Consider the following 26,510-nt stretch of genomic DNA (forward strand, 5'->3'; position numbering starts at 1 on the left):
AATCCCGAAGCGGCAGGAAACTCCGATCTCCCGATCAACTCTGCCGAACTCATCTCGAAAAACTTGGCCGCGAAGACAGAAGTCGGAACCGGCTCCAGCGACCTTCGTTGATCGAACTCACTCAGCTCCATAATAATACCCTTTCATCATGGCGAAAAAAGCATTGGCCAAAGATCAGATCGTCAAGCTCATTGTGGGAGCCGGTCAGGCCAGCCCGAGTCCCCCTGTCGGTCCAGCTCTGGGTAGCAAGGGTGTCAAAAGTATGGACTTCTGCAAGGTACGGAGGCCTGAACTGTTCTGGGTGAGATAAGGGAAATAGGATGCTGAATATTGTTGTAGGAATTCAACGCCCGTACATCTCACATCACCGTCGGCGTGCCGATTCCCGCCCGTGTTACCGTTCGTCCTGATCGCTCCTTCACCTTCGACCTCCGAACTCCCACGACGACATATCTACTCCTGCAAGCAGCTAAAGTAGAGCCTCGCAAAAACAGACTCCGTGGCGCTGAGAACCCCGGGCACGAGACTATCGGCACCGTTTCTCTCAAGCACATTTACGAGATTGCGAGGATCAAGCAGAGCGAGACGAGATTATCGGGGCTCAGTCTGGAGGGGCTTTGCAAGAGCGTTATTTCGCAGGCCAAATCGGCCGGTATCAAGGTCGTTCCTTGACAGACGATAGAGGCCAAGAAAGCAGCTTGTTTTATGTGGTGATCTTGCATTGTACAGAAGCTCTGGATTCTGAGACTGGCGTTCGGGAGATGGATTGTTTACGATGTACTATAGGTCTTGCATGCGATATACTAGAAAGCGCATTGTGTTACTTCGGACACGCTCAAATTAAATTCACAGGAAGAGTAAACTTGAGAAACCAAAACCGTGATGAACGAGTGGTTGGGTTGGCTGCTCTGGATCAGCTTCATGTCCAAGGGCTTGGCGGCGGAAGGAGGAGGAACGAGGACGACAAATATGCGAATGTGCAACGCTTGTCTGCCTGATCGGATTCCCACCGAGGGGGTGGGAGAGATTACCCCAGAGAAATTGACGAGTCGTCAAGCAGTCGACTATCGAAGCTCTATTGGCCCCAGTCCACCGGTTATCCAGAGTCGGCAGAAAGCAGAACTTGGATGTCTTTTCCAGAAAAGGAACAGAAACGATCGCCAATAGGACAGACCCGAGGGCGCTCCCCGTCTTCAGGCTGCGCTGGAATGCAAGGAGGAATGGACCCCGACTGCTTCTGGAAAACCTCACCGATCTGGAGAAGCGACCAATGCGGAAAAGAATGCTCAGCCACCTGCACTTGTGGAGAGAATGGCATTATTGTTTAGTGGGCGTCGTCTGAGTCCTGGAACCTGTGAGGCCATGCTCTGATGGCCAGCGGGGTCCGGATAATAGTCATCATCTCAAAGACCACTCCGCGTTCTTCCGGCTGCCTTGAAATCGTTTTATTGTCCCAGTTCTATATTAATCGACTTGGCGCGACATCTGCTTCAAGCGAGATCCCCTCGTCAGCGCAGCTCTCAGCTCGTTGTTGTCACTGTCCTTGAATGAACAATAATTCTCCTTGTCCACAGCTGAGTCTAGAAAAACACGAAGAGTCGACTCTCGAGTAGTTTAGCCTCAAGAGTGGGTTCGTCGCCGCTGTTGCCGCCGCCTGCATTTTGCTCCAAACTCGGAGCCATCGCTGCCGCTTCTGCTTTCATTCTTCCTCCTCCAGTTCCTTTTCTGAGTTCTTCCCCTCCTCTCTTCCTCCTCCACCAAGACCCTCCCCCCTCTCCCTCTCCCTCCCTTCTTCCTATCGATCGTTGCGGAGGCCAAGGTGAGCCAGTCGCTGCTCTTGGGGATTGTTCAAGCAAAACCGGCCGACCCGACTTTGTTCCGTCCGTTCCCCTCCGGGACTGCGCCTGCAAGAGCCTCCGAACCTTTGTTGAGCGCAAGGCCTTCTCCATCGACTACGCGAAATACCTTTCACGTCGTGTTTCGCCGGGCCTTGTTACTCCCCGCCCGCAGAAACAATCCCGGCATCCGATTTATTCCCAGGATACCCACCTCCAGTCCTCCTTTCTCCACCGCATCGGCCAGCATTCCATCCGTGGAGGGGCATGAGTCCCGCCCGTGAACTCGGACAGAATGACGTCTGCTACGACCGACTTTGCCGACGATACCACGACACAGTTTGGTGAGCGTTATGTCTCCCTTGATTTTGAAGGCGCATTCTAATATTGGCCCCTTCCTCCGCAGGAAACCAACAGCCCCAGAACGCTGAAGAGATGTCTGCCGACCAAACCCGCGATTATGGCAACGACGATGCCCAGTCCGAGCAGCAACAGGGCCAGGTCCGGTTTTCTTCAATAACTGAGGAGATCGAACCGTCAAACTCGCATCCGTCAAGCACGGCCCCCGCCTCGGTGCCAGCTCTGAGTCAAAAACAGGATAACGATCTAAGCTCTCTCGCCGCTTCTCTTCAAAAATCTCAGCTACAGGAGTCGAGACTATTTAATATCTCGTACGACCCTGTCTCTCTTCCGTCATCAAGAGTACGTGCTCACTCAGCTCACTTTTGATATCTCGTATTCCATTTAGCTTGTTTTGCTTGGGTCGTGTAACTGGCGCTGATGACTTGCTATTTCTTATAGGTTGCATCTCGGGATTCAAGTGAACGCGGGCGCCGAGAAGACAGTGGATCCGGCTTACCATCAACCCATACCTCTCCTCCCGCCTCCACGATACAGTCACCTCCTCTCACACCAGCCGCCACGCATTCGCGTGAAACTAAAGCCAGTGATGGCGCGCCTGCACAAACGACGGCAAAGCAAGCCCCTCCTCTCCCCGCATCACAGCCCTCAGAAATTACGCCGTCCGCCTCCCCACCAACAAGCGGCCCATCGAAGAGCGCAATCGCACAGAGCGCCCCTAGCTCACGCCCCGCCTCAACAGACCAACTGTCAAAGCAGAATGAAGTCGCGCAGACGTCTTCGCACCCTCTTCATGCGCCGCATCGAGCACAGTTCTTCGTTGGTCCCGATGCAAACTCGCGTGAAGAGAGTCCGCCAATGAGCCCAAGCGTCGGCGTCGAGAGCTATACTCCTCCAGGGGCCATAACGCCGATTGGCGAGCCGAACGACCCGTATGCACGCAGCAAGCGGCCTCCTCAATCTAAGAATCTTGCGCAACTTGATCAACGGTTCATATTCAACAATCGTGATTTGAAGCGCAGAGGACATCATGCGGCAGCACATACTCGACCCGCAACTGCTCGCTCGTCTAGCGCATCAGATCTCAAGGCGAGCGATAAGCGCGTCGGGATTTTTGGCGGGAAGAAAGACCAACGCCATGCAGAGCCGGAAAGCAAGCCCCACGGCCACATGGCGGAGCTTAAGAGGTTCTTTAAGATGGGCCACAAGAAGCGTGGAGAATCCCCGACCTCAAAGAAATCCAGCCGCTCTTCTGGAAAATCCACCTCATACCAGATGGCCCCTGACAATGTTCCATTCGCGGATGATCATGGTCTCAATTCCAAGTACGGAAAACTTGGAAGGGTTCTGGGATCGGGGGCGGGTGGATCCGTTCGGCTCCTCAAGCGTAATAGCGACGGCGTGACCTTCGCTGTGAAGCAGTTTAGGGAGCGCCATTCGTGGGAAACGATGAAGGAGTACTCTAAAAAAGTGACTGCTGAATTCTGCATTGGATCTACTCTCCATCATGGCAATATCATCGAAACACTGGATATCATCCAAGAAGGGAACCACTGGTACGAAGTTATGGAATATGCTCCATTTGATCTCTTTGCGATCGTCATGACAGGGAAAATGTCGAAAGATGAAGTTGCCTGCTCCTTCAAACAGATCCTGAGTGGTGTAGCATACCTTCATGGAATGGGTCTGGCACACCGAGATCTGAAGCTGGACAACGTCGTGGTCAATGAACATGGCATCATGAAACTCATTGATTTCGGAAGTGCCGTCGTCTTTCGGTATCCATTCGAAGACGACATCGTCCCTGCCTCCGGTAAGTTTCGAGTCGATCTTGGTACGTATCGTTTACTCACTGTCGTAGGAATTGTCGGCTCCGATCCATATTTAGCACCAGAGGTTTATGACGAGAAAAAATACGATCCGCGACCAACAGACGTCTGGTCTCTTGCCATTATCTTCTGCTGCATGAGCCTACGCAGATTCCCTTGGAAACAACCACGACTTAGCGATAACTCCTATAGATTATTCGTTTCGACGCCAACACCTGGCACGCCCGTGCCGGAAGTTGATTCAAAGCGGCGCCGACCTGTCAAGTCAGCGCCAAATCTGACCGTTGCTTCCCATGAGGAGAAAGCTCAGCAGAACTCCCCGGTTACAAGTGATGGACGTCCAACAATGGAAACACCCCCGCGGTCCCCAGTTAAGCCAGTGCCAGAGGAGAACCGGCCCCCTGAGGGTCCGCAGGAGACGCCAGCAGGCAACAACACCAACCATAACAACTGCGATAACAAAGCCAATGGTAGCAACAAGCCTACCCGAACTACTAGCAAGGAGGCTCCACCACTTCCCCCGGGTGCGGCTCAACAGGCTGCTCAACGCCAGGAAGTCATCAAGGGGCCTTGGAGGCTCCTCCGGCTCCTTCCCCGTGAAAGCCGCTACATTATTGGGCGCATGCTCAAAGTGAGCGTAAAAGATCGGGCGACTCTCGATGATGTGCTGACGGACGAATGGGTCCGAAACATCAAATCGTGCCAACAGGAAATCTCGGGAGAAGTAATCAAAGCCGACGGCCACACACACGTCCTGGAGCCTCCTTCCCCCAGTGTCCCCGTTGCCAGCAAGGCCAAATGACCCTATCGACTACTTGTGTATAATGACGAAACTGAAAAGCTCTATCTTCTGTCTTGTACCCTTCTAGATACATGGCGTCTGTATTCTATAACGCTCTTTTCGTGATGATTCTTACGGCTCTGCTGACTACATTTAGACCACCATGTCTTCACGGCATCTCGTCCCCAGATGGGGAGGTTCTGTTCCCCTGTCTCCGCTGTCGGGCTTGTTCTGGGGCGATTGTTTATAACTCGTTACCCCGACTCCTCTAATAATTCCTTCCTCGTTTTTTCTTCTTTACCTCGGCGTTGTGTTTGGTGTTGCACATGGGATGTGGCAGCAGATTGTTCTACCTTTAGTTGGGGGTTGGCCACTAGAAGCATATTTTCCCTTATTATATTTCTGCTGTGTCCTTTATCCCCACTGCTTTCCTTCCAAGGTGTTTCACTTTTGGCTTCCAATATCTGCCCCAAGGGTAAAGCTTGTACACAAGCCTATGGCGTGGTCATGCTTTTCATTCTGGTTGCTCAGTCTTTATATCTATTTTTCTTTAATAATGCCCTGGGGACAAACCAAGCCATAGATATTATAGGAAATAAAACGTCTTGGACGACTCTCGCGGTCTCGGGCCATCCTCTTGATATTCCGCGGAAGAGAAAGGGAACCGGGTATCGGCAGCGATAAGGAAGGCCGCAGGCGGGCTTCCGACAAAAAGATTGTTGCAGCCGAAACGTCGCAAAGCTCGCTCCTCAATCATTCAAATCCGCTTTGTTCCTCGGCCTGTCTTTCTGGGAACACAAAACACAAAATGTCACGTTGAATATTTCCCTTATCAAGCATCAGAGTTCCCCCTGCGTTCATACCCACCATAATGGCTGAGTCACGAGACCAGGAGCCGTTGGTCTCGTCGCTATGGACGAGATCTCTCATTGTACGTGAAAGACGCTCACTACCCGATCATGGATCACATTACGGCCACAGACTGACCGAGAAACTTTTGTTTACTCTTGCAGTCGGGCGCCGTTGCCGGCCTCACCGTTGATTGCTCCCTGTATCCTCTCGACACCATCAAGACCCGTCTCCAGAAAGCGAGGCATCATGGCCCCTCAGTCTCCTCGAACCTCTCCCTCCGTCAGACAATCCGCGGTATCTATGCAGGTCTCCCTTCCGTCCTCCTCGGCTCCGCGCCATCCGCTGCCTCCTTCTTCATCGTTTACGACGGCGTCAAGCGCGCCCTCCTCTCGTCGAACCCCGACTCCCAGTCCCGCTCCCATATAGTCCTTACACAGTCGCTCGCCTCGTCAATGGGCGAGATCGCCGCATGTGCAGTTCGAGTTCCCACAGAGGTCGTGAAACAGCGCGCCCAAGCCGGCCTCTTCGGCGGTTCAAGTCTGCATGCCCTGAAAGACATCTTATCCCACCGACACCCGGACCCAACCAGTGGCGCACGGCGTGGCTACGGATCAGTACTGAGAGAATTGTATCGCGGCGCGGGTATCACGATCGCAAGGGAGATCCCCTTTACCGTACTGCAGTTTACCATGTGGGAGGCAATGAAGGAGACATATGCTAAGCGGCGGCGACAGCGGTCGGAGTCGGATTCTGATTCTGGCCTAATGCCCTTGATTCCCGGGCATGTGCCGGCTTCTACGAGCGCTATGTTTGGGAGTATTGCGGGTGCGATTGCGGCTGGGTTGACGACGCCGTTGGATGTTATTAAAACGAGAGTTATGCTTGCGCGGCGCGGGGATGGCGCGGGGGGTGTGCGGATTAAGAAGATTGTACAGGAGATTTCGAGGGAAGGGTTTGGGGCGTTCTGGAGAGGGATAGGGCCGCGAGTTACCTGGATTGGGATTGGAGGGGCGGTGTTCTTGGGAAGTTATCAGTGGGCTTGGAATACCATGGAGGGAGGATCCAGACGAGAGTAGACGGGTTAATGTATAATAGTCATGACTATATATATAGTTTCGATAGAACGGTGCAATATAGAAATAAATCTGCTACAATTGGGAAGACTCTTACACCCCGTGCAAAGTAGTAACGCAGCATTACGCCGACGACTCGATCACTCGCGCGCGGCCCGATCGGCATGGATAACGACGTACCGGCCGCTCGGCGATGAGGCATCGGCTCCGGTTCCGATGGAATGCGTCTATGGGCGAGAACCGGGTGGCACCAGGTATAATACTGAGGAGCTGTCCGGGCTGTATCCGTGTTATTGTTCCCGGTCCTCTTGGTATCGGGGTTTATATTACTGGCCCTAATGTTACCTATATTTATACTCCCGGTACTGGTGTTGTTGTTGGGGGGGGGGTTTAGATTTTTGCGATGCGGCCGGGGTTGCAGTCTGTTGAGGTTCTGGGAAGTAGTCGCCTTTCCAGGTGCGGGTTGAGGTGAGAAATTGAGATGAGTTTCTGGATAGGGGAGTTCGGTGGAGATTTGATGCAAGGTTTGAGCTGGGGGATTCTTGTTTGGTTGGGGGGTTTAGCGTAATTGTTGTGATTACTTGCAAGGGTTTCCATGCGGCTCAGGCAGCGCTTCTGAAAGTTGTAGCTGCAGCTTGACCCGTCTGAGGACAGAAGTATATAAATGCGTCATCGTCGTCATTCCTTCGGTCGACATCGGGAGAATCCACTTTGGCCCGTCATCTGGTATTTAACGGCTTTATCCATATCGGGCATTTAAATGTCGCTCTAGGTCCCAAGGTTGGAACGTTGCTGGATGGGGGTGCTTCTGCTGCTCGTGTTGGCTTGTCTAGAGTTAGTTTCGAGCATTGAATAATATCTGGGTAGAAAACTGACAGCTGGAGCTCGAGTCCATTGAAGCATGCATTCACTCAAGTGTTAGTTAGTCTGGTGAGAATCTTAGATGGCCTTAGCGCAATGGCCCCAGGATTAGATTAAAGCAACTCTCTCCTCAACACTCCTCCAAATCCCCGCTCCTCCTCCTCAGCGGCCTCCTTTCTCTTCTTGTTTCTCTCCTGCATGCTCTTCAACTGGATTTCTGGTCTCTTTTCCCGTGGCCCTGGTGTTGCTTCCTTTGTGCCCTCAAGGAATGGTTGTCTCCACTACTGCCTGTCTTATCAAGCTGTCCGTGGGTGATCGTCGCCTCACAACCTCCGCATCGTCCAGTTCCTCCGCACTTTCTCTCCCGCACTTTTAGACACTGTCGCAGTTTCCTTTGCCGCATGGCACGCAAATTAAGCCATCAAAGGGTCACCTATGGTAAGTCTTTGCTCTTGAGAAGACTTTTCCTTATTCCATTTTTTTTTTTGTCCTTCTCTGCTGTCCCCCCACAACTTCCCTCCCCATCCCAACACCAACACTGCTACAATGGACGGACCTGAAGCTTACAACAGCGTCTGTCTCTATCCAGTGCTCCCTCCACCTGATTCCCCCGGTGGTCATCGGCTGGGCGTCAATGGTTTAGCGATCGATTCTGAGAATTCTGTCCTGTGAGTGTCCAATGACCCCCCCTATAGACTTCTTCGCGGGGAAACGGTGTTCCTCCTCGGGGTCTTCGCTGTTCGCCAATTTCTAACCGCACTCTCTGAAAACAGTTACTCCGGCGGTCGCGATGGGGTCATCTGCTCATGGGATCTCGATCTTCCCTCTTTCAACTCATCTTCCTCTGCGTCGAAACCCGGTCCGACAAAGTTTCGCAACCAGATTCAGGCGCATACCCACTGGATCAATGATATTGTGTTAGTCAATAACAACTCCGCCCTCGTCTCTGCCTCGTCGGATACGACCGTGAGATTATGGCAACCGTCTTCCAATTCTACCGATGTGCCGGAGTCCATCGGTAAACACACGGACTACGTCAAGTGTCTTGCATCTCCGAGCTCCAATTCAACCTGGGTTGCATCGGGTGGTCTGGATCACAAGGTTAATCTATGGGATCTCAACGGCGGGGGTCAGATTCTTAGCATCGACAACTGCGGTGGAACCAAGACTGCGAAGGGCTCGGTTTACGCCTTGAGCGCGGTCCCCTCCATCGTTGCCAGCGGTGGACCTGAGAGCGTGGTGAGGGTCTGGGATCCAAAGTCTGGGAAGGCGATCACCAAGTTCGTCGGACATACGAACATGATCCGGGATATCCTGATAAACCGCGATGGAGACACAATCATGACCGCCTCTTCTGACCAGACTATCAAGATCTGGTCTCTGACAGCAGGAAGATGCATGCATACTCTCACCATGCATAACGACAGCGTCTGGTCACTTTACTCCGACCACCCACAGCTATCCGTCTTTTACTCCAGCGATCGATCTGGCCTGGTTGCCAAGACCGATACCCGCAACGTTTCTGATATCGAACAGGGTATCTGCGTAGCAACACTCCAGGAGCACGAGGGCGTGGTGAAGGTTGTCGCTGCCGGTGACCACATCTGGACGGCAACCCCAAAGTCCAGTATCAACCGCTGGAGCGATATTGATACGACCGCCGAAATCGAGGCTCCGAGAGAGCGCAGTGGTCCTCCAAATTCTAGCGAATCAAAGTCGGATGAGAAGTCATCGCCGAAGAAAAAGTCAACCAAGATACCCTACGAGTCACTTCTACTCCTCTCAACCACATCTACGCTGCCTACTTCACGGATCCCAGAAGGCCTGGTGTCGCGTGTTACCGCAGACGGCCACCCGTCCTCGCCCCGTGCGGCCATTGAGGATGACTTGGGAATCGCGATTCCGGCCTATGCTCTGCCTGAAGAGACGATTGAGGGTCAGCATGGATTAATCAAACATTTCCTTTTGAATGACCGGAAGCGCACACTTACCCAGGATTCGGCCGGCGAGGTAGTCTTGTGGGATCTCCTCAAGGTAAGACTGGCTCCTAGATCTCTATGGATTTGGCTAAGTGACATAGTGTGTGCCTATCAAATCGTTTGGTAAACGCCATATGGACGATGTCGCATCTGAATTGAACACAATCGAGAGTGTCGCTCACTGGTGCACGATTGATATCAGAACGGGACGATTGTCTGTTATCCTCGAACCGGGTCGGTGCTTCGACGCCGAGATCTACGCAGACGAGGCTGAACTAGCGAACTACTCCCAGATCCGTGAGGACCAACGCGGTACGTTCGTTCTTCTCCGCCTGTGAGATCTATGTAACTAACGCAACATAGTGAACTTGGGAAAGTGGGTTCTACGTTGGCTCTTTGCGCCGTTGGTGGACGAAGAGGTCAAACGTGATGCACAATACCGTGCGGAGGCGCAGGCAAAGGCAGAGGAGCTGGCTAAGTCTCACAGCGAATCTGCACCAGTGGATATACCCCAGAAGTCTTTGGCCGTGCCGATACCTTCAGACCCCTTGGGGCGCCAGGGTTATGACTCTGTCGGAAGCCCTACCTCACCGGGCCATGGGATCGGCCTTGCCGCAACTCCGGGCTCCCTGACGTCGTCGGTACTCAACCATGGAGCGAATAGTCACGCTAACCTAAGCACGTCTCCTGGGGAATCCTCGGACTATTTGATGTCACACCAGACCAATGATCTGGGTAGAAGCTCCATGTCTGATAGGTCGAGCGACTACCTCTCTTCACCAAAGTTACCGGCTCCCGTGGATGCTGATAAATCGTCGGCGACGCCCGGAGACCAGACGCCTACTCCTACGCAGACATCTGGGGAGCCAGATAAGGAGGAGCGCAAGAAAGGTAGCTCACTCTTTGGGAAGAAATTCCGGATGGATTTCCCGAAGAAGCTGGGCCGCACTTCGTCAGAGGTCAAGCCCCAAATCCAGGAAGAGAAAACAGAAGAGCCCGAGCCGTCTTCGGTAAAGGAAGATAAAGTATTCGAAAGTAACCTTGGCGGCTTGATTGAACGCACTCATCACGAATATGAGGAGCTCCTGGCGACTAATCCGGTCCAGGAACTAACCTCGGCATTTACACCAAGTGACGAGAGCGAAACACCCGTCTTGGATATTCCATCCCGCACAGTCGTCTTCATTCAGGAAGAATCTGGCGATTCGGTAGTGGCTTCGGATCTTTACAGAGGCGCTATTGAGAATCTCAGTCAGGATATTGATAAGCTTGAGAAGTCGGTTCCGCTTTGGTTGGCTGATCTCCTGCTCAAAGTAAGCATTCCTGATATCGATCTTGTCAGTTCCCTCTAATGTCGTCTAGAACCAAATGCCTTTCAAAGAACCTGTTAAGCTTGCCTTTACGCTGAAGCCGTACGACGACTCGTTGCCTCCTGTTGTCAAGCCAGATCCGTAAGTGCGGAAAGATTCCCTGACCAGGTCTACCTACTGACACTTCGCAGGACTGGTATCAACGGCGCGAACAATTCCCGCTTGAATGCCAACCGGATGCTCCGAGCTAAGAAGATCCTCGCTTATGTATCGGAACGTATCGAGGAACCAACCGGCGACCCCGCGCTAGATGCACTGAAGCCCGAGGAGTACCTTGAGTTGTATTGCCAGCACACCGTACGTAATATGCCTTCCCAGTTGCCGAGATCGTTACTCACGTCGTATGACAGTTAATACCCTCTAATATGACCCTCGCCACCATCCGCGCACACCTCTGGCGCACCGGAGGCGACATGGTCCTGCATTACAAATCCAATGGCAAGAAGGAGATCCGCCTGATCGGGTCCGAGAAAGACAACGGTGACAAGGATACATCACAGACAGTTGGAGAAGCCCAGCAGCTGCCCGAAGCAGTTAGCGGCGGCACCGGCGAGGATGTGAGCGCCTCACATGGCAGCAACGCTTCAGCCTCAGTCTCGGCAAATACCGCTTCTTAGGTGCTGGTTTGAGTTGCCTGCCCTTGTTAGAGTATTTATCGTTTCCCAATCTCACGCGCATTTGAGTCGTGGTCTCAACACGAATACCAGTCTCTTGTTTATAGCCGTGCGATACCTGTATGTATGTTTTTTTTTTTTTTTCCTTTTTAGCGACGAGATGCCCTGTGTCAACTAAGGCCGAGACCTGTACTCTACGATGGAATAAAGACAAATATTCGATTCAACAACTTGGGAACTCCGAGGTACCCAATAGCTGTAGGACCCTGCCTTCAAGAGAAGGTTGCAGGCGTCGCCCCGGGTACACTGGCCATCACGTGCGCAGCACTAAAGCGGCAAGGCTTTTTTCTACCTACCTGCGATAACCATAACTCACCCAATCCTCGAACCTCCCCCTCGCCTCCTAATCCATGGCCCATACATGGCATATTCAAGTCTCCTACGCTCGACAAGCACAGGCGCGATAACACTTCCGCAGTTCACCGACGTCCTCCACCGGACATGGCTCGAGTCACCTCGGTTTCGCCATGGGGGGACCACGCCAGTTGTCCCCCAAAGACTCGGTGAGTATCGGGCCTTGCGAGCTGCGGATAATTGAGTCTTGTCTCTAATAGAAGTATAGGTCTCGCTGTAAGCGGTGGAGCTGACTCCATGGCCTTGGCGTATTTATGTAGACAGTGGGAGAAGGAGCAACATATCCCCAAGGATGTAACAAATCGGGACTCATATGTAAGGGTGACAGCCTTCATTGTGGACCATAAAGCTCGCGAGGAGAGTACTCGCGAAGCGAACATTGTCGCCTCATGGCTACGGGAAATGGGTAAGCTATGCGGTATTTTTACTTAGTTGAGTGGGTGGACATTTGCTAAGAACAAAGGTCGTTAGGTCTAAGAGCTGACATACTACCGCTTATGTGGCCGGATGGGCATCATCGTGTGTCTGGTTCTGCATTTGAAACGCACGCCCGCCGCTTGAGGTACCGCGCGCTGGGGAAGGCTTGTCGAGCCCGCGGTATCGAGGCCCTTCTTATGGGTCACCATCAGGACGATAACGTCGAGACGACGCTGTGGCGACTCGCGTCTGGGTCGCGGGGTGCGGCAGGTCTCACGGGGATTCCGGCCCTCGCGCGGATCCCGGAGTGTCATGGGCTCTATGGGGTGTCGGGCAGTGGGGACGATGTTACGGTTCATCCAGACGAGTTTCTCGTTTCTGATTCTGACACCGGGGAGCAACGGAGCCGAAGTCTCGGAGACGGGGGGCCGGTATCAATATCAACGGGCGGGATCCTGATCTGCCGGCCGCTCCTCTCATTTCGCAAATCGAGCCTCGTCGCGACGTGTCGAGAGAACAGGGTCTCGTTCGTTGAAGATCCGACGAATTCTGATCCTGCGCTTACGCCACGAAATGCGATTCGGTCGATGCTTTCGACGGATGTTTTGCCGAGAGCGCTGCGGAATCCGTCTATTATCGAGCTGATACACAGATCACAGGCTAGGGTCTCCGATTCCCATCGTATTTCTGACGAAATTTTGAAGGAGCAGTGCAGATTGCTTGACCTCTCGTTTGCCTCAGGGTCTCTCGAAGTCGAATTCCAGCCGCCATCACAATCCTCAGAATCACACCCAGACCCAGCGCCGGAACCTTCTCTATCAAAGGAACGGGGACAGGGACAGGGACAGGAACAAAACCTATCCCCGCAATGCCTCCAGGAAATACAAGCCCTCACCCTCCGCCGCATAACAGAGTTCATCTCCCCCTTCCCGGAAAATCATTTCCCACTGTCCAGTTTTGTACATCATACGAGTCGCCTCTTCCCTCCACACACGACACCAGCGTCTTCCTCTCTGGGATCACCATCAACATCATTATCCAGCCCAGACCTGGAGAAGTGGCCCGCGGAAAGAAAATCATTCACCGTCGGCGGTGTCTTCTTCCAACCCCTCCCCGCCTCTAAACCCAGCCGGCATACTACCTCCGATACTATTAGTAGTACTGGGAGCAGTGATACAAGTCCTACACGTGGGAATAAATGGCTCCTAACCCGCCAGCCATACATGCGCCACAGGTCTCCTATCCTCCGTCTTCCACCACAACCGCTACCGCTACCGCGATACCCTCAGCCGGGGCAAGAGCCGCTTCAAGAGCAAAAGCAAACGCAAGAGCAACATCTAGATCTAGAGAAATTCTATTCACCCTGGAATCTTTGGGACAGTCGCTTTTGGATTCGCGTCGCCGTAATTCCGCGAGCTCCCGGACCCGGGACCGGAGATATCGGGCTCACTGGGCACGATACCCAGAGCCACGAGGAAGTGAGGGTTGTTATCCGTCCCCTTGATCAATCCGATCTAGCAGTTATTCGACAGATGGAGGGCGCGGGGAAACGAGGAAAGAAGCAACAGCAACCGAGTGGTCGGGAAGGGACAGCCAGTGTATACGACAAGGCTAACCTTGACGTTGGTGCCTTCCTCGCGGAGCTTGGTCGGAGGGCACCCGGTCAATCGCGGTTCACAGTCCCTGTCATTGCGATTGAAGAGGATGGGTGTGAAAAGGGGAGACCAGTAGTGCTGCCAACGATGGATCTAATGCTTCCTGATCCGATACCTAAGGCGTGGACAATAAGATGGGAATGGAAGTATAAGACGATTGACTTAGAGTCATTGAGATTAATGGGCTCGGTATGCCATGTGCGCTAATCTACAAGTGAAGATATGAAATCAGATAGTGGCCAACCTGACGCACGGGACTGCCATCGACCGTGGCCCTCCCCTCGACACCCCAATGAGTTGTTGGCATAGGGGAAAAAACAAGTGCCAAAACAATGGAGCCTCAAATGGCCACCTCCTAAGCATACCCGAACCGTCATGGACGCCATAACTCACTCCAACCTTGGAAAACAAATACAAGACTCATTCGCCATATGCTCGTATCCAGTACCAAACAGAACAAAATACACTTCGAAAGAGAGGTTTGGTAAATGAGCCCTTAGGATAGCTCGGAAGCCACAGACGAGATCGGATTATTCCGTACTCGCCCTCAGCAAGGCGACAGCAGCCTGCTGTGCACGCAGTCCACCGACCTCTCGTTTGAGTCTGAAGTTCTCTTTCTTCAGTCTTCCGATCTCGTCCATGGCAGAAGACAGCTGATTTTGTAGCGCGCTCTCACCATCACCGGATCGAACCTCTCTCGCAAGTTTGCCTAGCTCCGAGTTGAAACGATCGTAGAGTGCCTCGTTCTCCGCGCTCGCCTCGCGGTACAGCTCATCCAGTTTCCTCGCTCGCTTCTCGCTAACGACAAAAGACGACTCCAAGTCCTTCTGCAAGCTGGAGGTTCGGTTGTTGAGCTCTCCTGATAGCGCTTCGAATGCTATTTCTAGATTCCGAACCCGGGACGCCAAGGCTGCATGCCCTTCGTCAGTGCTGGAAAGAGCTGAGTCAGGTTGTAGCCGTATCGGTGATGGTCGCAGTTGTCGAAGCTCTTGGCCAATAACCTCTAGTTCATCCCGTAGGTCCAGTTGCGCGACGGCTTGTGCCTTCTTTTCACTCTGGAGGCGGTCTCGGAGCTGTGTTACACATTAGAATTGCCCTCGTAACCGGATTTGATGGACACGTACCTTCTGCGGGCTTTGCAGCCGTAGTCTCTGCGATTTAGTCAAGGGCGATGAAAAAAACAGACGGTTTGCATCGGATCCATTAATCTGCAGAGACCGCTCCTTAAGTCCAGGACCTTTAGAGGAAGGTATGCTAGGTGTCCGAGACCGGCGTTGAGGCTCCAGATTCGGAGAGACAGATCCTTCTATCTTCTTCCTAGGAGATCTGTCCGATGGGGTGTATGTAGGATTGAGATTTTCTTTCCGACTGGGAGTTGTAGGGCGGACAGGCGACCGCCGGCTAGGATCGCATCCTAGCCTTGGGGGTGGGCTACCTTTCTGAGGCGATGAACTGCGGGCAGTGGAACCTGAGCCGTGGTTGGTCTGAGGACGGGCAGACATCGACGGCGTCGCGAGGTCGACTTGAAGGTTCGTCGAAGATGACCCAGGTGTCGCAGGTCGCGACTCATGGCCCGCCGACAAAGCTGACGCGCTTGAGGATGCTGTTTCTGACCGTAGGTCAGATAACGAGCTCCTCCGCTTCCGACGAACCCTTACTACACCATTCCCTGACGACACCTTAACCGAGGATGGAGGCTCTTCCTGCGCACTCCCAGGCCGCCGAAGCACTTCCTGTGAGAAGGACGCACCGGAGCGATCGCGAGATCCGGGACGTAAAAGAACCCCTAGACTGGTGTCGATGTCTATTGATTTTGAGCGAACAGCTAGAGACCCCTTGGGTGTTCCCGGCTCCGAGTCACCCGGACCTTTATTCTTGCTGAGAGTCCTGAGTATTGAGGCTACTTTACTCTCTCCAGAGTTCTCCCGATGGAGGCCAAACCCAAAACGCTTACGGAAAGACGAAGCGTTGGAGCTAACAGAGCCTGGCGTTTGTGAGGACTTGGTCTGCTCGCTGGTCAGGATCCCTTCAAGAGATGAGCTTCCCGGGACAAATTCTTCGAAAAGATGGTCGAAGTCGTCCACCAGTCTATCCAGAAGAGACACATGCTGCATCGGGTCACCTTCAGCTGTCAAGACTTCTGCAAATGCTGCTGTCAAGGCGCCGCGGTCACCGTCACTCCCAGAGGCATCAAGGAGCTCCGCTAGCAGACGGACTATCGAAGCAAGGGCACGGCGATTTTGTGGGCTCATGTCCGCAAGAAACTTTCGGAAGCATTCCTCAAATTCTCGGGGGTACACGCCGTCAAACTGGCTTTGGAGGAGCCTCAGGCTTGAAGGGTCCAGCACTAGCCCCATGTGTTCCCTCCACGCATGTTTCATGAACGTTTCAAAAGCTACAAAGAGTGTATCAACCGCCACCTCGGCAGCCGCCTGAAGCTTCGCAGGGTCCTCTAACAGCACATTGTATAACTCATTAACGCTCGACCTCTCAACATTGTCCCTTGCCCGGAGGGTACGACCCACAATATTCCCGCTGCGAGACTGCAGCGCAAGGATGTAGGCGGCAAAGACCTGTTCGAGCACGGTGAAAGGATTCTCTGAGACCTTGGAGGGGTTGGTACCGACAACGGAAATCTTAACAGGGATCTCCTCTTTACCAGGGAAGGAAGAGGGTAATGTATTAGACCTTGAAAGATTAGCACGGGGAGGAGGCATTTTGGGGAATTCGCCCAGTAGGGTTGCTGAACCGGGTGCTTTGGAACTCGAAGTGCTGCTCTCCCTCGAGTGACTCCCGCCTAGCAGGTTTGCGATGAGTTTAGACGGTGAAGGAGGGCGAAAGCCGCGAGGAGCCTTGAGCTGTGTGGCGAGATGACCAGCGAGATATCGGATGACCGCGAAATTGGAATGGACCACCGACTCCGTCATGCTCCTGTTCCGAGTGTCATGCAAGGGTTGCAGGATGTTCAATACTACTGTAGTTAGCAAATAGAGTGTATCTTGGATATAGAGCTTGAATCGAGCCACTCACAGCGTCTCGAAAGTACGGGAACGAAGCTCTCCACTGTTACAACATCCGACGAGGGGGTGCCGACTATGGAGTCCACGTTCACGCGATACTGGTCTTCGACAACCAAAGATACAGAGACGATAGCCTCCAAATCCGAATTTCCCAGCATCTTGCTGCAAGCCGCCCTTGGCGTATCAAAAACGACTCTGACCTTGGACGCGGCGGGCTGGCTCGCCTCCATGTCTTGCTCACCTTCGAAAACACACGCGAGGATGCCGAGGTTACCAACAGTCCCAGATGGGCTGCGTAGCGACCATTTGCCACTTTCCCTCTGGCTTTCCGTGAATCTTCCCTCTATCTTTGCCTTTATTATCTCCTCGATGATTCGACCCGCGCGGCCCGCGTACATCGCCACCGGCTCCAACGCCAGGAGGTCCACGGTGGTATTTTGAGTAGGCTTTGATGTTACCGAAGTAGGAGCAAGGAATAGAATCCGGCCGCACGTAGATTGCATGCAACGTACCGTGTGGAGATCATATACCTGGACGACTTGAATCTCAGCTGAAGAAGCGAGCGGGCCAGCAACAGTCTGGGCTGTCGATGACGCATTGTCCAATTCGGTCATAAGTCCGCGGGCCGTCATTTTACAGCCAGCAGCTTTTGATAAAAGTACGAGGCAATTCTTGTACAATAGCATAATCCCTAAATTGGGATCGATATCTGAAGAGTCCAAATGATACGGCGGTGACAGCTCGTTGAAATCCATTGCGGTGATCAGACGGCCGGTAGGTAAAATGGTAGACGGCCATTCATCCACCAATTCTTTCAGACGTCGAAATCCCTGGTCATGGTTTGTGGAAGAAGGGTCATCCAGTGAACAGATATCTTTGATAATATCCCGAGCTTTCAACAACGGCCGAACAGCAGGGTGAATGAGAGGAAGACTGCTTGTCATAGTGTCGATTAAAAGGCTATAACGTGGGAGTCGTTGGACAGGCTCCATCAGCAGCGATCGCAGTTTTTGTTCCCCGGTTTCGTACACGCGCTTCGAGAAGCTTGAATTCTTATCCCTCATGAACACATTTAATGTCTGAGTGAAGGCATTATGGGCGCGCATGTAGTCTCCATAGGGCTGCGAGAACTTAGGAAACCACTCGAGAAGTGCATTGGCAAATGCGACGGCGCCAATTGCATCCCCCTCTTCAGGAGCTCGCTGAGTTGCAGAAGACGGCAACTCGGTGTCCTCTGTGATGTCACCAATAGCGTCCTTTTCTGTATCCTCTAGCACATTGCGGATAACCTCTAAAAACCCCATGTTGACGTCGTAAATCTCATTTAGACATGGTGGGAAAAGTGTTGCCAAGTCGGATTCGCTAGGGCTAGTGCTGGATGATGGCTTCCCTTGTGCCCTCGCGCGAAACTCCTCCGCGACTTCGCACACAAGAGTATAGAGTTTGCTCACATATCTCTCTTCTGTATCCACCACCTCACACATGGTTAAGCGAAGGGACTGCTTTTGACTCTTGGGAAAAAACTTGGATCGGCTGACGTTCGTTGGCTGTGAGGGAGCTCGTTTCAAGCGAGACGTTGGCAAAAACATCGGCGCACCCAGTGCTCGTATGAGAGGCGAATACTGCCCATACTGAACATCAACCGTGTCTTCGATATCGTCCGCAGTTTGGGCATCCGTATCGGGGGGCTCCGGCGGTTGAGTCGTCCCCGCAGGCAGCACAACGTCAATATCGACCCAGGGGACTTTGCGTTCCTGAAAAGCGCCCCGAATATCACGCACAATATCAGCCGTATGGTCCACCTTTACCATGCGGTTAGCTAAGTCGGCCGCGTGCATCTCGTCGAACATCTTCGGAATTTGTCCTCCTGGTTTCCCCGCACGAGCGAGAGCTTGCAGACACTCCTTTGCGGGGTCTGACAGCTCAGCGAAGTATTTCAGCATACTGACAGCCAAACCACGACAGACCTCATCGCCTTGTTTCTCTCGGGGTAGGTGGTTGACAGCTGCGTACAATGGTGCTGCGGGGGAAACCGTGATGCGCGGGAAGCTCTGAAAGCCGGCGGGGGTCACAATATGCGCCTGGATACGTGAGCTGCTCACCGTCGCGTTTGCGGTGGAGACGGGGCCGTAAAAGACAAATATGGACGATAGTAAAGAATCCGACACATGGTATAGGCTGAGTTGGTCCAAGGGTAGGTCCGACGGAGCGCACGAAGACGTCGCCATAATGGATCAGGAAGGTCCGCACGGCGCACAGTGCGTCGGCGCGGGACCGGAGGAAGGAGGGAAAGGAGCGAAGGATGTGATTCGTATAATAGTTAGTAGAAGTAACAAGAAAAGAGAAGGAAAAGGTTAGAAGCCGAATGAGAGGGTTGGTAAAGGGTTGGAATCGCTGGAAGCTGGAAAGCACCCAGGTAGAGTGACGATGACAAGATCCCCATCCAAAATTAGGGAAGCAAGGACATAGGAAACTGGATGAAGGACATGATAGAGAGCGGCGGTAGAAGATTATACTAGTAGTCAAGAAGATTGACGACAAAGAGAAGGGTAAATGAGCGAATGGAGCGTCCTCTTGCGATGGAAGGAGAGAGAGAGCCCCTCCATCGAGGCTGATGCGGACGGTGGCGACGAGGAGAATGAGGAGAACGGACAACCAAGTCGCACAGCTCGTCCTCCTCTTCAGAACAGCCCTGAGAACGCTGCAGAGACCCTGAAGAGGGGGTCTGGATGCTTTAAACGGATGATGCTGAGGATGCAGTTGTTGTGACGATGATTTGTTGTGGTTCCGCTTGTTGACCTGCACGAGCGAGTCTGCAGCCGCCGATGATTTGCGCCCACCCCAGCGTTGGGTGATGCAGTGGAGGACACACACGGGCTTAAATCGATCTGTTTTAACTGCATTCAGATGAGATCTCTATTCCTGAGCTTCCAGACTAGCGCCGAGGATTCCATTCGAGACCAGAAAATCATCCCCATCAACACGTGTACAGCTGCTGCTGGTGGTCACCCCAGTCAACAGATTTGTCCGAACAAAAAGAAAACATAAATCCGCGCAGTTGACGTCCTTGTTCGTTTCTGTTGACTGATATTATCATTTAGCGAAGCAAGGAGCCATCACATTGTCTCATCTCAACTTGAAAGCCGCCCGTCGGCTTTGTTTACAACAAAGTTGGGTGGGGAAGCTTTGCAGAAGCTCAATCAACACCGCTTGCTGAACCATGGACCGATCATCGTTAGAACTTGACTGGTTGGACTTTACCCCAACACTGGAAAACAGGAGGTCTGTTGTTGAAGTCGTAGCAAGGCAGCGGAATCCTTTCCCTTGCTTAAACCTCCACCAGTCCACTTGAAGAGGACTCCAAGACTGCAGAATCGAGCGGTAATTTTCGTGCCAGATCCATCCCGCCTGGAATACAATCTCTCCTCTGGCTGAAAAGTAGGCTAACCCCATTAGGCAAGCAGCACTCGCCGCCTTCCTTTGCAGTTGCGAACTTGTCCACATCGGCCTTCTTGGAGTTGAGCTGTCCAACTCCGCCCTGCCCCCAACGACTTCAATTCAGAAGGGCCATGCTTTGAGACTGCTCTGCGACTGGGCACTCTCTACTTTTGCCGCTCGTTTTCACCCGTCATGACGTCCTCCTCTCTGCCCATCGCTGTCGACCCAGTCGCTTTAGTAACGACAGAATGCATCACAGTCACCTCGGCCATGCGGAAACATGCCCGCTGGGCTCATTCTTCTGTTGCTGCCATTTTGGGCGGCAGTGCTGTCTCTCGTGTCTATGACCACGATACATCCGCACCCTCCAGCCCTCGCCACAGCAGCACACCTACCCGCCCGAGGTCGAGGCTCTCCGCCGACGATGATCACGCCCTAGCCAATAGGTGGGGGCTGAGGGGGAAGAAAGGCAAGAGCATGCAGGATAATCCTCTCATCTCCGCTTTTACTCGATTGAGGAGCGACCTCAAAGATTGTAAAGATGTCAAATCTTTTGACGCTCCCGCATTGCTCCATCCGTTTCTCCAGGTCGTCCGGTCCTCCTCAACCTCCGCTGGTATCACCTCCCTTGCCCTGCTCGCCCTGACGAAGTTCTTCGCTTACAAGATTGTCGACCGCAACTCGCCGAGAATATCCATGGCCATGCAGCTGCTGTCAGCAGCAATCACCCATTGCCGATTCGAAGCCAGTGATTCATCTGCCGATGAGATTGTTTTGCTACGAATCCTGAAACTGATGGAAGGCATGTTGTCGGGACCTGAGGGGGAACTCCTGGGGGATGAGAGCGTCTGTGAGATGATGGAAACCGGTCTGAGCATGTGTTGTCAGGTCCGCCTCTCAGAAGTGCTCCGGAGGTCTGCTGAAATTGCAATGGTCAATATGTGCCAGGTCCTTTTCATGCGGCTGTCAGCCCTAGATGCGACTTCAGAACCATTGGACCTTGAAAAACAACATCCAGTTCGATCTGCTGAGGGTCAGCAAACCAACTTCAAAATGGACCCCTCCGTGGACGGAGACACCGTTGCTTCCCAACATCCTTCCGCCATGAGTTCTGACACTGCCGTCGCGGACCGGGACCATGTCAGCTCTGACAATTCCTCCGACCCAACACTCAATGGGAACGCTGTTGCTGCCTTACCCAACCCGGAGGACGACTTGGGGGATGAAGTCAAACCCTACTCTTTGGCTTCCATTCGAGAACTGTTCCGCGTGCTCATCGATCTCTTGGATCCGCACAACCGGCAACACACAGATCCAATGAGAGTGATGGCGTTGAGGATAATCGATGTCGCATTGGAAGTTGCAGGACCCTCAATCGCGAAGCATCCCAGTCTTGCAACCCTAGCGCAGGACGACCTGTGCCGGCATCTGTTCCAACTCGTTCGGTCTGAGAACCTCGCAATTCTCACTAGCTCCCTCAGGGTGGCTGGGACCTTACTTCTGACCTGCCGTCCGGTGTTGAAGCTTCAGCAAGAGCTCTATCTGTCATACCTCGTTGCCTGCCTTCACCCAAAGGTAGATATACCCACCGAGTCCGGTATCGACCCCGCTCTATACGAAGGAGTACCCCAGGCACCTAAACTCGTCAAACCGTCTCCTTCGCAAGGTAACAGCGGGCGGTCCACTCCGGTACCCGTGAAAGATCGACAAAAACTGGGCCTGGAAGGAAGCTCCAGACGACCCGAGACTCGAGAAGCAATGGTTGAAAGCATTGGTGTCCTAGCACGCATTCCAAGTTTCATGGTCGAGTTGTTCGTCAACTACGACTGCGATGTTGATCGGGCAGACCTCTGTGAGGACATGATCGGGTTACTTTCTCGGAGCGCTTTCCCTGATTCAGCGACATGGAGCACCACCAACGTGCCCCCGCTGTGCCTGGACGCCCTCTTGAGTTACGTTCAGTCGATTTACGATAGGCTTGATGATTCCCCTGTTGTTGAAGGGTTCCCACCAAATGAACTTTTAAGGAGTCAACGGAAGACGAAAAGGACTATTGTCCGAGGAGCCCAAAAGTTCAATGAGAATCCCAAGGCGGGAATTGCTTATCTTGCATCACATGGTATAATCGAGAATCCAGACGACCCCGTTCAGATCGCTCGATTCTTGAGAAGTACCACACGGCTGTCCAAGAAAGTTCTCGGTGAATTCATTTCGAAACGATCGAACGAGGACCTACTCACTGCTTTTGTCGACCTATTGGACTTCTCTGGTAAAACCGTAGTGGACGCTCTTCGAGATTTACTCGGGGCCTTCCGATTGCCCGGCGAGTCTCCCTTGATCGAGCGGATTGTGACCACGTTTAGCGACAAATATATTGAGAAGGCACAGCCAACAGAGGTTGCTGATAAGGATTCATTGTTCGTCTTGACCTACGCCATAATCATGCTCAATACAACTCTATACAACCCGAACATGAAGGCCCAGAGCCGGATGTCATGCAATGACTTCTCAAAGAACTTGCGAGGGTTGAACGCAGGCCAAGATTTCGCCCCCGAGTTTTTACAGGAGATCTACGATTCTATCAAGCTGAACGAGATTATCCTGCCTGATGAGCACGATAACAAGCATGCATTCGATTTTGCATGGAAAGAGTTGTTGACCAAGTCTGCTTCCACCGGGGAGCTTGTGATTGGTGAAACCAATGTCTACGATGCAGATATGTTTGCGGCTACTTGGAAACCTGTTGTCGCGACCTTGTCGTATGTTTTCATGTCCGCGTCAGACGATGCGGTGTACTCTCGCGTGGTTGTAGGGTTTGATCAGTGCGCGCAAATTGCCGCCCGCTATGGGTTGACTGATGCGTTTGACCGCATCGTCTTTTCCCTCGCCTCGATCAGCACCCTTGCCACGAACAACCCCCCCAGCACCGCTCTTAACACCGAAGTACAGGCTGGGAAGAAAAGCGTTATGGTCAGCGAGCTGGCCGTGAAATTCGGTCGAGATTTTAGGGCTCAGTTAGCCACCGCTGTGCTCTTTAGAATCCTGGCGAATAATGAGAGCGCGCCTCAGCAGAGCTGGAGCCATATTATCCAGATCCTTCGAAATCTTTTCCTTAACTCCCTAATTCCAGCCTTTGACTCGAGTCTGACTGCTGACCTTGACATTCCCCCGATACCATTACAACCACCATCGCAGGTTGTGGATCGCGATGGGCGAGGAAATGATACGGGGCTACTGTCCGCTTTTACCTCTTATCTCTCGAGCTACGCAGCCGATGACCCGCCCGAGCCGTCAGATGAAGAACTTGACAACACGCTGTGCACCGTTGATTGCGTAAGCACATGTTCGATCGGTGACCTTTTGTCTAATATAAGGTGAGCTTTATTAACCCAGATTGGCATTTTGCGTTTCTCGGTACGCTAATCGAGCTGCTTCTGTCTAGGTCTCTTCCCCTACGATCCGTGACGACGATAGTGGAGACAATACTTGCTCAGTTGCCTGAAGAAAGTGCTCCCGCGGTCATCGTCGTTAAGCCTGAACGGCCACTTCCATCCACGAGAGCAAATGCAAAGCCGGGCACCAGCACGAGCCAATACGATCCTGGGATGATGTACCTATTGGAACTGGCCGCGATTCTTACTCTACGAGATTCGCAAACAATTGAAAGCCTCGGTGAGGGTCTTCTGGCCTCTCTTCAGGGTTTCATCCGGGACGCCCAGAACCTCCACTTTCTGGCGTTGTCGAGAGTAACCACTTATTTGCTGAGCCTTTTACGGCTAAGCTATGTACGTCTAACCGATCTCTACTCATCTTACCGCATACTGACACCATCCCAGGACCAACCTTTCATGCGCGTTCCCGTCGTCCTTCATAGCATCTCAAGCTTTGATCAAGATACCCTGGAGAGTGTCGCCATACCCACCGTTAAAGGACTTTCCCGGTGCGTCTCAAATGGCAACCTCCCACGGAATGAACTTACCGTTTCGCCCGATTTTTGGTCCATTCTACAACGATTGCACCAGCACAAAGAAGCCGCACCCTTGGTGTTTAGTCTTCTGAAGACCGTTGTTGATTCGAACCCACCAATCATAACGGCTGACAACTACGAGTCTGCTGTTGGTCTTGCGAACGATTTTATTAGTGCCGGCAGCGTGGGCTACATCGAAGAACGGCAGAGAGACGCAGCTGCTCGACGCCCTAAAGGTGCCAAACAACCGAAACCGAGGTTAGTTCCTCCTAGCTCTCTCTCTTCCTTACTCACATATATTCATCGAACAAATACTCATGTTGCAATTCCAGCGAAAATGAAGTTGTTTTGCGTGGCGTGACTGCCATCGGTCTGATATACCATCTGACCAGTCGAACCCCAACTCTGATCAAACAGTCACACCTCGAGGCTGGTGAAGGTTTGTGTACCACCCTCATCAAGCATTCCTACCAGCTTCCATTAGCTAACCCGACGATTCCCAGCCTGGTCAGCATACTGGTCGCCGATATTCCATTCCCTAACTTCACAATGCATCAACCCTTGCCGCGACATTCGACATCAGGCAATATCGACCTTGCAGAGATCACTTCTTTCTGTTGAAATCACCTCAAATAAGGAGTGGACGGCGATATTTGACCAAGTTCTCTTCCCACTGATTCTTCGACTTCTGAAGCCTGAAGTGTATCACTCCGATCCCCTCGGAATGGGCGAGACTCGAGTTCAAGCAGCGACCCTAGTTTGCAAGATCTTCTTGCGCTATCTCGACCAACTCCCAAACGCAGTGGGTATGCTAGAACTATGGCTCAAAATCCTAGATATCCTTGACCGGATGATGAACAGCGGTCAGGGAGATAGCTTGGTAAGCTTTGCCCGCATGGTTCACCAAACGCTATTGCTTTCGATATCTAACTCGCTTCACAGGAGGAGGCCATTCCCGAAAGTATCAAAAATATCATCCTCGTTATGGCAGACGTGGGCCATCTCGCTCCACCATCTCAAGATCCTAGCAAGGAAAACATTTGGACCGAAACCAAGAAACGCCTCGAAAGGTTCCTGCCAGATCTATTCAAGGAAATATTCCCCGATGCGCCCAAAGATTCGGAAATGCCCCCACCTTCAACGGACTCGGCCCCGACCAATTCCACCGCAACCCCACAAATCTCCTCTGATAAAGACGTCCCGGACCAGGCCATCTCTGAAGATCCAACTAATAAGGATGAGCAGGAAGAGCCTGTCCAATCATAAATGAAGAAAGAGAGAGGGAGAGAGAGAGAGACCTTTCAGATGAACGTCCATTTCCTGCTAACTTTTCCATTTACAGTTGGGCATTTAGAGCGTGGGTAGCCTTGTTTTGTTAGATCAGGAAATGTAAATATAGGTTCTTAGATGCACATGATATTATCAGGATGCATCCTGTGACAATGGACGTTACTTAATTCGTCCCGCCTTGCCTCTTTTGCGTGAACTCCAACAATATGGAGGAATATTTGCAGCCACACGTCAACTCCTGCCCCTTCAAACCATTGTGTATCTCCGGTCCAGACGCCATCCTGATCGAAAGACACTGATGAACAAACTCCCTCGCGTCTCAGGTGCAGACTATAAGGTCGAGAAACCTCCCTACTTCAGCAGCATCCCGATATCTCAATCTCCATAGTCATTTCATCTATACAAAGAACCAACACCCCCCCCCCCTTCCGCGCGCGCTAGATATCGCCGAATATCATCAGGGACTGACTCGCAAGGATAGGAAGATACACGGACAAGAAACCAGAAACTGACATAAGAAATGGCGTAGATTTAAGAGTACATTGTGACGTAGAGCACGGGCACGAGACACAAGATAAGCCATTAGGGAACATGGAAGGCAGAAGGGTTGTCTATTGAAGACTGGCCGTGTGGGCTCGTAGATAATACGGATGGCGAATCAGTAGATAGATAGGTGGCTAGTTGTAGGAAATCATTGGTGCGTGTTTGTCAGGTGCATCTAGGTGTGGAATACATGAGACTGCAAGGAAATGAAA

At 52.5% G+C, this 26,510-nt stretch overlaps 5 protein-coding genes across 5 annotated transcripts; 4 read left to right on the plus strand and 1 right to left on the minus strand.

Annotated features, from left to right (window-relative positions):
- Positions 1–148: 148 nt before the first annotated feature.
- On the plus strand, positions 149–672 carry BJX67DRAFT_373683 (mitochondrial 54S ribosomal protein uL11m; the record flags this gene model as incomplete). Its single annotated transcript, XM_071031435.1, has 2 exons — positions 149–277; positions 340–672. The coding sequence occupies 2 exons, from the start codon at positions 149–151 to the stop codon at positions 670–672; spliced, it is 462 nt and encodes a 153-aa protein (XP_070883660.1).
- A 1,458-nt stretch (positions 673–2,130) lies between these two features.
- BJX67DRAFT_373684 (Pkinase-domain-containing protein) lies at positions 2,131–11,557 on the plus strand (the record flags this gene model as incomplete). Its single annotated transcript, XM_071031436.1, has 13 exons — positions 2,131–2,179; positions 2,242–2,537; positions 2,637–4,008; positions 4,057–4,799; positions 5,819–6,729; positions 7,968–8,029; positions 8,181–8,259; positions 8,365–9,625; positions 9,672–9,882; positions 9,934–10,883; positions 10,933–11,021; positions 11,072–11,237; positions 11,291–11,557. The coding sequence occupies 13 exons, from the start codon at positions 2,131–2,133 to the stop codon at positions 11,555–11,557; spliced, it is 6,456 nt and encodes a 2,151-aa protein (XP_070883661.1).
- A 418-nt stretch (positions 11,558–11,975) lies between these two features.
- BJX67DRAFT_373685 (tRNA lysidine(34) synthetase) lies at positions 11,976–14,428 on the plus strand (the record flags this gene model as incomplete). Its single annotated transcript, XM_071031437.1, has 4 exons — positions 11,976–12,117; positions 12,177–12,374; positions 12,440–14,229; positions 14,273–14,428. 4 exons carry the CDS (start codon positions 11,976–11,978, stop codon positions 14,426–14,428), a joined length of 2,286 nt encoding a protein of 761 aa, XP_070883662.1.
- On the minus strand, positions 14,409–19,514 carry BJX67DRAFT_201333 (putative Rho guanyl nucleotide exchange factor). Its single transcript, XM_071025465.1, has 3 exons — positions 17,071–19,514; positions 15,165–17,011; positions 14,409–15,113 (listed from the first exon to the last, which is right to left on the minus strand). The coding sequence occupies exons 1-3, from the start codon at positions 19,286–19,288 to the stop codon at positions 14,571–14,573; spliced, it is 4,608 nt and encodes a 1,535-aa protein (XP_070883663.1). The 5' UTR covers positions 19,289–19,514; the 3' UTR covers positions 14,409–14,570.
- An 813-nt stretch (positions 19,515–20,327) lies between these two features.
- BJX67DRAFT_201348 (Sec7 domain-containing protein) lies at positions 20,328–26,118 on the plus strand. Its single transcript, XM_071025466.1, has 6 exons — positions 20,328–23,872; positions 23,941–24,283; positions 24,335–24,723; positions 24,798–24,904; positions 24,969–25,345; positions 25,408–26,118. The coding sequence occupies exons 1-6, from the start codon at positions 20,691–20,693 to the stop codon at positions 25,729–25,731; spliced, it is 4,722 nt and encodes a 1,573-aa protein (XP_070883664.1). The 5' UTR covers positions 20,328–20,690; the 3' UTR covers positions 25,732–26,118.
- Positions 26,119–26,510: the final 392 nt, after the last annotated feature.

This window comes from Aspergillus lucknowensis (genome assembly GCF_044049455.1).
Source record: "Aspergillus lucknowensis strain CBS 449.75 chromosome Unknown BJX67scaffold_38, whole genome shotgun sequence".
NCBI classification, from domain to species: domain Eukaryota; kingdom Fungi; phylum Ascomycota; class Eurotiomycetes; order Eurotiales; family Aspergillaceae; genus Aspergillus; species Aspergillus lucknowensis.

Bases quoted from the DNA above. Each gene is read 5' to 3' on its own strand.
- BJX67DRAFT_201333 (XM_071025465.1), bottom strand. From the start codon at position 19,288: ATGGCGACGTCTTCGTGCGCTCCGTCGGACCTACCCTTGGACCAACTC. The intron at 17,012-17,070 runs GTGAGTGGCTCG...TAACTACAGTAG, and splicing joins TCCCGTACTTTCGAGACGCT to TATTGAACATCCTGCAACCC. The intron at 15,114-15,164 runs GTACGTGTCCAT...TGTGTAACACAG, and splicing joins GGCTGCAAAGCCCGCAGAAG to CTCCGAGACCGCCTCCAGAG.
- BJX67DRAFT_201348 (XM_071025466.1), top strand. From the start codon at position 20,691: ATGACGTCCTCCTCTCTGCCCATCGCTGTCGACCCAGTCGCTTTAGTA. The intron at 23,873-23,940 runs GTGAGCTTTATT...GCTTCTGTCTAG, and splicing joins GACCTTTTGTCTAATATAAG to GTCTCTTCCCCTACGATCCG. The intron at 24,724-24,797 runs GTTAGTTCCTCC...TTGCAATTCCAG, and splicing joins GCCAAACAACCGAAACCGAG to CGAAAATGAAGTTGTTTTGC.